At 42.4% G+C, this 14,668-nt stretch overlaps 1 protein-coding gene across 3 annotated transcripts in view; it reads right to left on the bottom strand.

Annotated features, from left to right (window-relative positions):
* The window catches only part of SMG6 (SMG6 nonsense mediated mRNA decay factor), a 201,269-nt gene that overhangs the window by 185,978 nt on the left and 623 nt on the right, over window positions 1-14,668 (bottom strand). For all 3 annotated transcript variants that reach the window (XM_015098571.4, XM_012185470.4, XM_042255500.2), the window contains exons 2-6: window positions 11,223-12,957; window positions 10,495-10,687; window positions 9,808-9,918; window positions 6,640-6,746; window positions 6,332-6,410 (exon numbers count right to left, since the gene is read on the bottom strand). In XM_015098571.4, coding sequence (XP_014954057.2) covers window positions 6,332-6,410; window positions 6,640-6,746; window positions 9,808-9,918; window positions 10,495-10,687; window positions 11,223-12,957 — 2,225 coding nt within the window. The remainder of the gene's footprint in view (window positions 1-6,331; window positions 6,411-6,639; window positions 6,747-9,807; window positions 9,919-10,494; window positions 10,688-11,222; window positions 12,958-14,668) is intronic.

Consider the following 14,668-nt stretch of genomic DNA (forward strand, 5'->3'; position numbering starts at 1 on the left):
CTGTCTCAAAATGTACCTAGACTACTACTTCCTTCTCTCCCCAGCACCTACTTACTCTTTAAAAAGTCCCACCTTATTCTAAGCTCAACTGCCTGAGCGTGAATTTGGTCCTGCCACCTATTATGTATAAGCCTAAGAAAGTCAACCGAGAAAAATTTCCTTATCTGTAAAATGAAGATATTCACCAACATATATAGCTCCTGAAAAGAATAAAATTCACAGAATTATACATTTAAAGGAACATATGGTACATGGTTTCAGTCAGTTAAGTGGAAGCTGTCTTGTATGTTATTCTAATTATGCCACTCCCTTGATTTTACAGTAATTGATCAGTCCGACAATGATTTTTTTCATATTTTAACATCTCTGAAGTCAAGATACAACTCACAATCAATATCTACCATCATCTTACTTTAGCTCACGTTTTTCTTTCTTAGCGGCATAGAAAATTATGTCTCCAACAATCAATTGCATCATATCCTATCAAGTGCAATTTGTATTGTTGTCTGTACACACTTGTCTCAATGTTTTTTTTCAGGACAGAAACCATATCAAATTACCTAGCAAAACACTGCACAGCATGTTCTCAGCAAATACTTGGGATCCACTGAAGGAAACGTTATAGAAAAGTTGAGAAAGTGATATTAAAAGACAATTGGGTTAAGACAGAGAAAGAAAAAGAGGGACAGAAGAAAAGAACTTGCAAAGAGTACTAACTTAGGTCAGAAGTCCATGAAAAAACAGCAAAAAAAAAAAAAAACACATAGCAATTTAGTTTGTGTGGCAACAAACCACTGAGGGAAGACACAAGATTTATACTCAAAAATCAGTTGTATTTATATATATTAGTAATGAACAATCTGGAAAATTAGGAAATAATTCATAATAGCATCAAAAAGAACAACATACCTTATTTATAGCCTAGGAATAAATTTAACCAAGGAAATGCAAAACTTTCAAACTGAAAATGACAAACATTTCTGAAAGAAATCAAAGAAGACCTAAATAAACGGAAAATATCCTGTGTTTTCGCAACAAAAGACTTAGTACTGTTAGGATATAAACAGACCTCAAAGCCCTCTAAAGAGTCAACACAATCCTTATCAAAATCACAGTTGACTCTTTTGGCAGAAAAGAAAAAGTCGATCCTAAAATCTATACGGCATTCCAAAAAATCCCAGACAACCAACCAATGTTGAAAAAGAACAAAGTCAGAAGACTCACATACCCCAACCTAAAAACTTACCACAAAGCTGCAGTAATTAAAACAACATAGTACTCGCACAGGAGAGAGAATTGAGAGTCCAGAAGTAATTTTATCATATATCAACTGACTTTTTAAAATATTAAGACTATTTAATGGGGAAAGAATAATCTCAACAAATGATGTTAGGGGAATTAGCCACGAAAAGACAGCCATGCAAAAGAATAAATTAGACCCTTACTTCATACCATAAATTAACCAAAAATGGATCAGTGACCTAAACAGAGCAATTAAAACTATTAAAAAAAAAAAAAGATTTCTGTATTTTCATCTAAATAAATAAATAAGAAACCTTAACTTTTAATTTGGTTAAGCATTTCTTAGCTATGACATCAAAAAACAAGCAACAAAAGTAAAAATAGATAAACCACACTTTATCAAAATTAAAAACTTTGTTGAAAGGCCACTATCAAGAGAGTGAGAAGACAACCCATAAAATGGGAGAAAATATTTATAAATCACCTATCTGATTAAGGTTAGACTATATAAAGAACTGCTACATCTCAACGATAAAAGACAACTCAGTTTAAAAATATGCAAAGGATTTGAATACACTTTTCTCCAAAGATACACAGATGGCCAACAAGAACATAAAAAAACCAGTACTCATTAGGGAAATGCAAGTCAAAACCACAATGCCATACAGCTTTGAAGGCAATTAGGTTGGCTACTATTCAAACACACACACACACACACACCAAAAAGTAGTGTGCTTTAGCAAGGACGGAGATAAACTGGAATCCTTGTGGGACTGTAAAATGGTACAGCTGTTGGCACGGTGATTCGTCAGAAAACTGAAAATGCTATTGCCAGATTACCACATGATCCAACATCTCCACTTCTGAGTATATGCCCAAAAGAATCGAAAGCAGGGTCTTGAAGAGGTATTTGTACACTCATATTCATAGTGGTATATTCACAATGGTCAAAGGTAGACATGTCCACTGAAGAATGAAATGAAAAACAAAATATGGTATATACACAACTGAATATTACTCAGCCTTAAGGAGAAAACTGACATGAGCTGTAACACGGATGAACCTTGAGGATTTAATGCTAAGTGAAATAAGCAGGTCACAAAAAGACAGATACTTCTTGATTCCATGTATATTCAGTAACTAGAGTACACAAGGATGAGATGGCTGGATGGCATCATGGACTCAATGGACGTGAGTCTGAGTGAACTCCAGGAGATGGTGATGGACAGGGAGGCCTGGCGTGCTGCGACTCATGGGGTCGCAAAGAGTCGGAGACGACTGAGCGACTGAACTGAACTGAGAGTACACAAATTCACAGAGACAGAAAGAAGAAAGGTGGTTACCAATGGCCAGAGGGAGGGGAGAACAGAGAGTTGCTGTTTAATGGGAAGAGAGTTTCAGTTCTGTAAGATGAAGAGTTCTGGAGATTAACTGCACAACAACGTGAATGTACTCAATACTACTGAAACATCACACTTTTAAAGATGGCAAATTTTGCTTTCTGTGTGATTACAGTTGAAAAAATTTTTTGCTGAGGTTTGACAGTAAACAAAACTCTGTACAGCAACTATCCGTCAATTAAAAATTAAATAAGTTAAAAGAATTTTTTTTTATTTTCTTGGTTTTAACAAAATGGGTAAAGGACTTGAACAGACTAATAAGCATATGAAAAGATGCTAAATATCATTAAACATCAGGGAAGTGCAAATCAAAAGTGAGCTACCACTTCACACAAACTGACTGCAAAGTTTACGTGAAAAGGCAAAAAAAAAAACCAGAAACATCCAGGATAGCCTACACAATACTGACACTACCCGACTTCCAGATTTGCTATAAAGTTAGCAATGGCAACCTACTCCAATATTCTTTCCTGGAAAATTCCAGGGATGGAGGAGCCTGGTAGGCTACAGTCCATGGGGGTCTCAAAGAGTCAGACACGACTGGGTGACTTCACTTTCTTTCTTTCTGTAGTTCCTTTTGGAGAAGGAAATGGCAACCCACTCCAGTGTTCTTGCCTGGAGAATCCCATGAACAGAGGGGCCTGGTGGGCTACACAGTCTGTGGGGTTGCAGAGTCGGACACGACTAAGCAACTAACACACACACACACACATAGTAATCAAGATAGTGTGGTACTGGCCAGAGAATAAACAAGTAGATCAATGAAACGAAACAGAGAACCCAGAAAAACACCTTCACAAATACAGTCAGTTGATTTCTGAAAAAAGGAGCAAAGGCAGTTTAAAGGAGAAAGCAGAGTCTTTTCAGCAAATGGTGTCAAAAACTGGACACCCACATGCAAAACAATGAATCTATACACAGACATTACACCTTTCACAGAAATTCACTCTAAATGGACTACAGACTTACATGCAAAATGTAAAACTCTACAACTCCTAGGAGACGACAGAGAAGAAAATCTAGGTAACGTGTTTAGCCATGCCTTCTCAGATACAACACAGAAAGCACAATCCATAAAAAAAAGTTGATGAAGTTCTTAGATTTCATTGATTTTTAAAAACTTCTGCTCTGTGAAAGACACTAAGAAAATAAAAACTACAGATTGAGAGAAAATATTTGTAAAACACGTATCTGATAAAGGACTGGTATCCAAAATATGTGAGCTCTAAAAATTCAACAATAGGGACTTCCCTGGTGGTCCAGTGGCTAAGATGGCAAGCTTCCAATGCAGGGAAGCTTAGGTTCAATTCCTGGCCAGGGAATTAGATCCCACAGGCCACAACTAAAATATTCTGACTGCCACAAGGAAGACTGAAGACTCTGCATGCCACAACTAAGACTCAGCACAGTCAAAAGAACAACAACAATAAGAATCCAATTTAAGAATGGGCAAAACATCTAAACAGACATCTCACCAAAAATACACAGAAAGCAAATAAGCATATGAAAAGATCCTGTACATCATCTGTCATTAGGGAACTGCAAGTTAAAACAAAGCCTAACGCAAATAGGATTCTGCAGAACTATTAGAAAGAGCAAAATCCAGAACACTGACAAGACCAAATGCTTAAAAGGATCCACAGCAATAGATGGGAATGCCAAATGGTACAGCCACTTTGGAAGACAGTTTGACAGGTTATTCCAAAACTATATATACCCTAACCACACAACCCAGCAATCACACTCCTAAGTAGCTATCCAAATGAGTTGAGAACTTATGTCCACAAAAAAACGTACACACAAATGCTTCCAGCATTTGACAGTCAAAACCTGGACATAACCAAGATGTCCTTCAACAGGGGAATGGATAAACTGCGGTACATCGATACACTGGAATACTACTCATCAATAAACAAAAAGAGCTATCAAGTCACAAAAATCCCTCTAAGTGCTAAATGAAAGAAGGCAACATGAAAAGGCTACACACAGTAGGGTTCTAATTATACGACATTCTGGAAAAGTCAAAACTAGAGAGACAGTTAAAAATATCAGTGACTGACAGAGGCTTAGGGGAGGGCAGAGGGATAAAGAGGTGAACCGCAAAGCACAGGGTATTATTTTTAGGGCAGTGAAAACATTCTGTGATCCTGTAATGGTAGACACATGTCACTATACAGTTGTTCAAACTCACAGAGTGTACAATAATAAAAGTGAACCCAAGTGTAAGCTGCAGACTTTAGTATTAATAAATGCACCTGTACTGGCTCATTAACTATAACTAATGTACTATACTAATGAAAGATGTTATTAATAGGGAAAACTAAGAGTTGAAGAAGTAGACGGGAACTCTCTGTACTTTCTGTTCAATTTTTCTATAAACCTAAAACTGACCAAAAAATTTTTAAAATATAGTAAAGAAGAAGAAGAAAAAAAAAGTCCCCAGGTAGGGAGGAGGGAACCACAATGAGATATCACTTCATACCCACTAGGCTGGTCATATTCAAAGCAATGAAAAGTAATAAATGTCAGCAAGAACATGAAGAAACTGGAAGTCTCCTACACTGCTGGTAGAAATGTAAAATGCTGCAATCACTATAAAAAATAGCTTGGCAGATTCTCAAAAAGCGAAACATAGAATTACCATTTGACCAGCAATCTCACTCCTAGGTACAGACCATAATTGATGGTTAATTTTCTTACATGAATTTTATCACAATTTTTTTAAAAGCCATTGAGGGGAAATTTTTAAAATATATTTTCTAGTTAACAAATAAGACTAAAGGGGAGAGAAAAAGCCACAAAGAGGGGCAAAAAAAATCTCAACACATATCAAAAAGAGAATAGGACAGAGGTAGAAAGTAGAGAGAGAAATCCATAGATTCCGCAAGAAGTGTTTCCTTAAACCACATTCCTTATTAACAATGTCAATCCATAATTAAAGTGTTAGAAATTTTTAATTTTTGTGGAATAAAGGATAAAAATATCAATTCAAACACTGTTTATGTGGGCAATGAATTTTACAGCATTAAGAAAACTCTCCCTGCCAATGAACACGTTAACTGCTTCTTATATTTAAACCTTTGGTACCTACAACTGGCCCCTCCCCCTTGAAGTCAGTTTCCTTACTAGGGGCTCCGTCAGATCCCAAGGTTCACTGTGAGAGCCACATTTAGAGGAGTTCAGCAAGATCAGAGAGGTACGATTTGGCATTTACTGTGTTTCTGCTAAAAAGACTCCTAAGGTGAAAAGCTCAGATGAATAAGGGGATGATCTGGGGAAAGGAAGGAAGGATGTACTTAGGGCTAGTTGAGGACTTTAAAGGGGAGAAATACAGGGAGCCTTCCTTTCCTTCTAGAGATGAGTAACCTAGTTCAACCCAGGGAAGGGAAACAAGACTAGATTCAGAGCAAAAACCTTGGTCAAAAACAAAAGAGTAATGTCTGACTGGCGCATAAGCATTCCCCTGGGAACTTAAGTGTAGTGAAAGTGGATTCAGCTGAAGTGAAAAGTCCCTCACAACTTACCTCTGAAAGCAACAGTTAACAAAAGGAGTTGGAGGATGGCAGATAGAACAGGGTACACTTTGGGCTGGGTGTTCAGATGAGTTCTAGTTTCAGGAGCTGATGCAATCAAAATCCATATATCTTACATATTACCTGCAAAATACTTCCCCATCCAAAATTTCTTACCGTATACACAGCCAGCAGAGCCAACTGGTTATAAGGGCGCCCATTCTTTGGAGCAATATGCTGGGCCTTCAGGTACCAACTAGAACAGAAAAACAATTTTTAAAAAATGTTTCTGTATTAACACCTTCCCAATTTATCACCTGATAGCTCTTACTACTTAAGCTGTAACCATCGAGTGGTAGAGCATGAGGCCTACGGGAGCACCTGCAGGACGTATATACAGGACGCAGCTCAGGTGGGCCACTGCGCTTAACAGGGCCTAGGTTAAAGCCACACAGGGAAGAGGAGTAACAAAGAGGCAACAGTACCTGCGTGCCTTCCCATAATTTGCCGTGTCGTTGGCTTGCTCCCGATACCTGGCAATATCTCCTTGGCAAATCATACATCGCTGGGCACTGATCAAGGCATATTTTACCTTCAGGAGAAACGACCAGTTAGCAGCATCTACCCAAGAAACTCTAACGTCAACCCAAAGGACAGGGAGAGGGTCAAAATCACAGAGCAACATTAATAAGGGACCAGTAATCCTCAACAAAGTCCAGTCAAATGGAAAAAATATTCTGCCTGTCTTTGTAGTAGCTGAGTAACCTCAACTAAGTCTCTGGGACTCAGCTTCTCCATCGGAATATAAAAATACCTATCTCACAGGGAAACTGGAGGGAAAATGTGTAAGAATCCTTTATGAATTATAAAGTGATATACAGGGATTTCCCTGGCAGTCCAGTGATTAAGACTTAGCACATTCACTGCTACGGGCCTGGGTATGATCCCTGGTTGGGGGACTATGATTCCCCAAGCCAGGCACAGTGATATACAAGTAGAGTACTAAAACTGTTGTTTGTTCTTTCCTTTGCATCTTTCCATCATCTTTCTCTCCTCAAACTATTAAAACAACTGTATTGTGTTACTGCACTCCACCTCCTTTGCAGGACAATAATAATTCCCTAAAACAGTAAGTTACCCTTTTCCAAACACCCACAACATCCGGGACTGGGAATACTACATGTATGTTTTCTCACTGGTGGGCTTGGCATCTGCCCCTCAAAGAGAAGACAAGAGTAAAACTTTAACTACCCTAAGACATGAGCTCAACCAAAAAACCTTCTTAAGGAACATCACTTCGTAACATGTATATGCTGTTACTACATACTGTTAGGAGCTTCGCTGATGGCTCAGCAGTAAAGAATCAGCCTGCCAATGTAGGAGATGTGGGGTTCGATCCCTGGGTTGGGATGATCCCTTGGAGAAGGGAATGGCTACCCACTTGAGCATTCTTGCCTGGAGAATTCCATGGGCAGAGGAGCCTGGTGGGCTATAGTCCATGGGGTTGCAAAGAATCGGACAAGACTAAGCAACTAACACTTCACCTGGCTAACATCTTGGGTCTTCAGCCTTAGCTTAACCATGACTTCCTCAGGCTTCTATGATCCGCTAGGCCCCTTTACACCTATAGCACACCCCCACAACACCCTTTGCAGAAGTCGCTACACCTGCAGTTACTAATCCAACACCTGTACTCATCCCTAATCAAAGTAAACTCTGAGAGCTGGGACCACAGCGTTCCTGTTCCAGGCTGAACTATGTGTGCCTAGAATGGCACCTGGTACGGAGGAGGGACTCAACAAGTACTTGTTGATTAGTAATACAGCTTCTGCATGGCAACTGATAAGAAAGAGCAGAAAGGCAAAAGGAAGCCTCTGCTCCATAAATCACACTCGTTTCTCTAATGAATTGACCTCTTACTCTTCCTTGGCCCTCTCCTCTCAACATATAATTACGTAAAGTTTCTCCAAGCTTAAAAGCAAACTTCTCTTGGCACTATGTCTTTTAACTACTAACTTCCCTTCCCTCCTTGCCTTCACAGCCTTCTTACAAGAAGAGCCTAGGGTACCCTCTCATTATATCTGCTACCCTACTTCTCATTCACTTCCATCTGGTTTCCATCCTCCCCAAGTAACATAACTCCTGATAAGGTGATCCAACCCAACCGATACTTTTCAGCAATTGTAACATGTGAGGGTTTTTATAGCACTTGACCATTTTACCCACCACCACCCTAAAATCTGACTCCCTGCTCTCAGGCTGGCTCTCCTAGTTTCCCAACTTTATAGGTGGTGTGTGCGTGAAGTCGCTCAGTCGTGTCTGACTCTTTGCGACCCCATGGACTATAGCCCACCACGCTCCTCTGTCCATGGGACTTTCCAAGCAATAGTACTGGAGTGGACTGCCATTTCCTTCTCCAGGGGATCTTCCCGACCCAGGGATCGAACCCAGGTCTCCCACATTGTAGACAGACGCTTTACCGTCTAAGCCACGAGGGAAGTCATTGACAACTTCCGAATCTCTATCACCACTCCAGCTCTTTCAGAGCTCCAGACAGACTAAAACATTCATTTGTTCATTTCCAGCTCCTCTACTCAAGCTGATTCAAAACAGAACTAACCTCCTCCTTCCCAGCCTCTCTTCTAGGGCACAAAATGTGGGGAGGATCTGGACTCCTCCTCACGCCTCCAATCTCGACATTCACACTGAACCAGCCGGCAATTCTATGCTGCTCCCTGCAGTCTTCCAATCTGTCTCCTCTTAACCTCCACTTCCTCTACCTCAGTTCACGCCCACACCCAACTCTCCTACCTCCACCCTTGCCCAAACTCATCTAATGGCTGAGTGATCCCCAAGAACATATCTATGCCATCCATTTGCTGAAAACCAATCAATAGCTCCTCACTCCTTTCAGGAAAAAAAAATCCAAAATCTTCAGCATGATCCATAAGAGTTTATGATCCATCCCTTCCTACTTCATTAACTTTACCTCCTCCAACAGCCCAATCCACGTTACAGACATCCGTTACAGACATCAGCATGCTGACTTCTACTTTCCCAAGGTGTGGTCCTCTCACTGTGCCCTGTTTCTAAACTGCCCCTTCCACTCCTAGTCATGTTTCAAAACTCAACCTGACAGTCGCTAAGAAACCTTCTTTGACGCCCCATCAGTCTACAGCAGACCCAATGCCCTCTACACTCTATACATACCACTACTACAGTATTTATGACGTTACATTATAACTGTTGCTTTAACTCATCTGTTCCCCCACAGGGCTGTATCTTTCATTCTTGTATCCTCAACACCCAGCACATTCAGTTCAGTTCAGTTCAGTCGCTCAGTCGTGTCCGACTCTTTGCGACCCCATGAATCGCAGCACGCCAGGCCTCCCTGTCCATCACCAACTCCTGGAGTTCACCCAAACTCACACACATTGAGTTGGTGATGCCATCCAGCCATCTCATCCTCTGTCATCCCCTTCTCCTCCTGCCCCCAATCCCTCCCAGCATCAGAGTCTTTTCCAATAAGTCAACTCTTCGCATGAGGTGGCCAAAGTATTGGAGTTTCAGCCTCAGCATCACTCCTTCCAATGAACTAACACTAAATAAATGCTAAGTGAACGAATAAATTTAAGATAAAGAAGCTGGCTTACTGTCTTTCGTAATGGCTTGCTGCGAATGGCAAGACCATCCATGTAGTCCTCCAGTTTGAACTTGTAAGTGACCTGCAGCTTCTGAAGCAAACTATCAAAGAAGTCACTACCCTATAAAGAGAAAAAATAAAAATCAGCCAAATCAGCCTGTTCTGATTCATTCTACCCAGAAACTGAGGCAAGTAACCCTTTCACAGTTCTGCTATTGTTCAGCCAGCAGATGTTAAGGGAGGTATGTGCAGTATTTAGTGGCCACCAACTAAACCCAAGACAAATTAATAGCATAAGCCTTTCCGTGGTTTTAAAGACATGAAAACACACACAGGATTTGCCTGGCAGTCCAGGGGTTAAGACTGAGCTTCCAATGCAGGGGGCATGGGTTTGATCCCTGGTCAGGGAACTAAGATCCCACACGCTGCAAGGTGCAGTCAAAAACACACACACACATGAACACACACTCCAGGTAAGACATTCAGAAAGCTTCCAAGCTCAAAACTAACTCCACCAGTCAGTTAAGTTACAGTGTCAAGGAAGCAACAGAGGTAGGGCAGGCCTAAACTCAAGAAAAGAGCATAAAGTCTGTGGTCAAAGTTCTATTATAAAACATAGTATTTCGGGTGGTAAAAACTCATCACAACTAAACAATGCTGAAGCCTTTATCCTGAGGGCATAAAGATGATGGTTTACCTCATCCAAGAGCTCCAAAAGTCTGTTCCGAATCTGTTCTGGGTTCTCAACATTCGGATCCTTGAGAAGCTGCCTGAACTTCTCAATCACCTGATAGAAAGCATTCTTCCACAGGATCTGATCCACATTCTGATTATCAGAGAACTCAATATCTAATAGAATACAGCGCTCATATAGCTGCAGCAGTTCAGCTCTGGAATAAAATACATGCAACTTCTAGCTCCAAATATACCACAGGAGAGGCTAGACCCAAGACCTGAGGTTCCTGCAAATCACACACCTTCCTTGGCAGGAAATCCAAAATGCCACCAGGTATAGCTCTCACTCTAGCTTCCATTCTGCACAGCAGAATGTCATTCTATAGACAAGCTGTCTAGGAAAGTAGTTCTTCCCCATATACCTCTACCTGAATTTAATAGCCAAAGTAACAGGGTACATGCTGTTTATTTCTTGGCACTTTCCTTTTCCATATCCAGAGTCCATGCTCTCTTAAAAGATTTTTTTCTTCTTAAAAACTGGGAAGCACCATCATTTCTAGGACTAGAAACAAATTTTTTCTGCTCCGTTCTTTTTCTAACTTCCCTTCCCTTATAAAAATTAATGTGAAAGGGAGGTAACACCCGGGAGTTTATCTGAAAGGCTTCTCCCTTCCTCAGCTTTGGGGCCCTATACACCTCCAGCTTATTCCTACTCCCCTTCAGCCAGGATGGGACTCTCCCCCCCCCTACCTGAGCTGAGCCATCTTCTCCAGGCCCTCAGGACTGATGCGGTCCCTGGAGAGCAGGTTGCTGAGTTGCAGTTCTTGGTTGTCAGCCACCCGGAGGAGCCGGTGCAGTTCCTGTTGCTGCATGTTCCTCACGTGCTGTTCCACCTCCTCAGGACTCATGGTGCTGGCAGGGAGAGGGCTACACACATACTGTCCTGATGGAGCTGGGAAGCCCGGGTAGTAAGGCGCTGGGTACACACCGTTTGTAGGGCCCACCGGGTACTGCAGAGGGCTGTAGCCTGTGTAAGGATACTGGGAGGCAGGGCCTGGTGCCCGGGGGTAATAATAGGGGTTGTCGGAGTTCTGAAACTTATAGTAAGAGGCTTGGGCCTGGCGTGAGTCACCCCAAGAGGTAGGGCTGACTTCATCATCAGTGTCCAAGAAATGTAGCTGCGGCGTCTGGCTCTTTAGAGCGGGTTTCTGTTCAGGATTGTTTGGGTCCCACAATCGTCGAGTGGTGCCTCCCCGGCCCCAACTCCGAGTTCCCTTGCTACCAGTTCCAAATAAAAGCCGAGGTCCCAAAGGTGTCGACTCTGGAGAACCGGCTGAACTGACCGACAGAGTGGTGTGGGCAGGGAGAATGAGAATGCCCCGGCCGCGACCCCGAAGCTCCTGTCTCAGGTTTTTGGACTCCTGCTTCTCAGAGCCTTTGCCCCCACCGCTCGAGCCTTTGTCTGGCTTTAACCTATCCACCTCTTCCCTGGCAGACCTCACCACTGGGGAATCTTTGTTCATGGTTTCTGCATCGAAAGTCACTCGAAGAGTACCTCGATTTTCTTTACCATTGCTTTTCTGCTCTCCCTCCCCTCGGCCAGACCAGCTTCTTTCTGAATGTTTCTTCCTCTCTGAGTTCCTCCGTGGTCCATCGGGCTCATCAATTCTGTCCTCATCCAAGGAGTCGGTTGAGGACATAGACACCTGCTTCTTCAGTCGAGGCCTCTCCTTGGTCCGATCCTGGCGGCGGCGGCGACTTCCACTGTCAGTCAGGCCAGCCCCCTCGGCGCTGTTGTTGCTCCCGGCTGAGCTGGTGCTGCAAGTGCGGTAGCGGTTCCTGCGTTTGTCTGAGCGGGAATAACGCTTGGCAGAACCCGGCTTGCCCGGGGCCGAGTCTTCGATCGCCTTCTTCACCCCCTCCCCCTTTTCTACCCTCTTTCCTTTTTCTCCCTTTGCAGCCCTTGCTCTGTCACCACTTAAGCTCTTTTCAGCCTCCTCTCTGTCTGGCTTGCTCAGCACCTCCTCTTTCACATTTCCCCTACACTCATCTTCCTCTACCCTCAGTTGCTCTACCTGGTTGAGGATTTCTTCCTCTTCCACCCGGCTGGTGGCTTCTTTGTTAACAGTCTGCAAACGCCTTCCTGGCTGATAGATCTGCATGTCTGGTTTCTTTGTCCTCTTAATAATTCTTAGGCTTCGATCCTCTTGTCCAACAGTCCCAGGAAAGGACTCCTGTGCCCGAATATTTTCTGAGTCTACAGGACCATTTTGCTGTGGGTTGTCTTTGCAGACATCTTTCATGAGCTGGGTACAATTTCCAACAGCAGAAGAATCTCTGTCATTAACAACTTCATTCTTCAATTCGTCACTCCCAGAGGGTTCCTTGATTTTAGGTCTGTTTCTTAGCCGGGAAAGACCAGGCTTATAGATTTCCAGATCTGGGCGCCTGTTATCTTTTCGCTGCCTGGGCTCCTTCATGTTTTCTGCCATGTTGGAGAGAGTGTTGGGGAGGAAAAGGTGGAAGAATAAAGGGGAAGAAGAAGAAAAAAACTGTCACTAAAAGTAAAGCAAGAATTACACGTCCAAGTGTTCATACTGATGGACAAGGAAGCAACTTTCTGCAGAAATGGAAATTCTACTAGGTTTAAGATATTTGTTCAGCATCTGGCAAAACTAAAAACTTATACTGGAGCTACCTACACTTGAGTTAGGGAAACAAGGGGGAAAAAATTATATTCTTTTGATTTTTACCCAAATCATACTTGGATCCACAAGACCCTAAACTACCTCATCACTGTCAGAATAAAAGATCTCTGACCAGTTCTGCATTGGACTTTTTTTCTGCTATAGAGGTCTCAGCTCCGTCGTGGTCTCTTCTGCCTCTAACATTTTTTAATGCGGTGGTTGAGTCCTTTTAAAATACTAATGGGGGAAGACAGAGAAAATGAGGGGTATGCATATAACAATCCACAGTTCTGGATATCTCTGGAGAAAAAGTTTGCAACTCCAGTCACTGAACTCGGCCAGGACAATCCTCTTCTTGAGGCTTTCAACTACCCAATCGCATACCTCTGGTTGAAGCAAACAGGAAGCAGTTCCTTTCACACTCTTCCTCTCCACTCCTGCTCACTAACTCTCTAACAGCAGCCAGTTAGAGCCATTTCAAGGAAACACTGCTCAGACTGTCATCATTAGAATACTGAGACTAACTGCCACTATGATGATGGAATATGAGAAGGAAAAAGTTCCATAGGGGAGCTTTCCCTGGAGGATGATGGAAGTATTGTGACATGCTCTCAAAACACCAAGGACCGGGGCACTCAAGAAGAAAACTGGACTGCAGAAACCACTCTCCAGGCTCCAGGAACTTGCAGAATGACAGATAAGCAAGTATCAATTTTCTGATCAGTTACCTTTAGCTGTCAAGGGGAGAGTCAACTGTAAATAGTCACTGAACTGTGTTCAGTGAGGGAAGAAACAGGACTTCGTGAGATTACAGAGTATTCAAAATGGAAAGCTATAGAAAATTCTAGTATTGTTCTGTTAACACCAGCGCAAACAAGCTCGTAACAGGGGTCACATGCTCCAGTATTTACACCCATGGATGTAACAAAATTGAAAAAGAAAAAAACCAAAACCCTGAAGTTTAAGATACCGCTTCAGTATTTTCCAAAGTTTAAGACTGCTTCATCACTTTGAATAAATGTAAAGCTGTTTAACTCCAGAATAACTCACCCTCAGCAGCCTTTGTAAGCTGTGGGGAGGGGGTGGGGGTGGGGGTGCAGAGAAGAACCACTACCACTTTCCAGATAGGAGAGAGAAAACAACCCGAATAATCCAATTCAGATGGCCAAAGAAAATCAATTTCACAAACTTCGGCTGTAAGCCTGCAGAAACAGAACTACCATTCCTAAACGAACTCCCCTGACTAACCAAGGAGAGGTGAGACACTAGAATCTTCCCCGATGTTTTCCCAGTGTGGCTGGAGGCTTTAACTTGCAAGTTGGACATTCTCTCTGATTTAAAAAAAAAAAAAAAAAATGCTCCCACACATGCCAAAGCCAAACCAGAGTACAATCAGCTTTCTGAGGTCCTGGATCCCTCCGGTGGCGCAGCCTTCAGAAGCCTGCCTTGCGGGAAAAAGTTCAGCAAGGAAATCCCAAGCTGTTGAACCTTTTCTTCTACAAGTCTCCA

This window comes from Ovis aries, chromosome 11, assembly GCF_016772045.2.
Source record: "Ovis aries strain OAR_USU_Benz2616 breed Rambouillet chromosome 11, ARS-UI_Ramb_v3.0, whole genome shotgun sequence".
In the NCBI taxonomy this organism is placed as follows: Eukaryota; Metazoa; Chordata; class Mammalia; order Artiodactyla; family Bovidae; genus Ovis; species Ovis aries.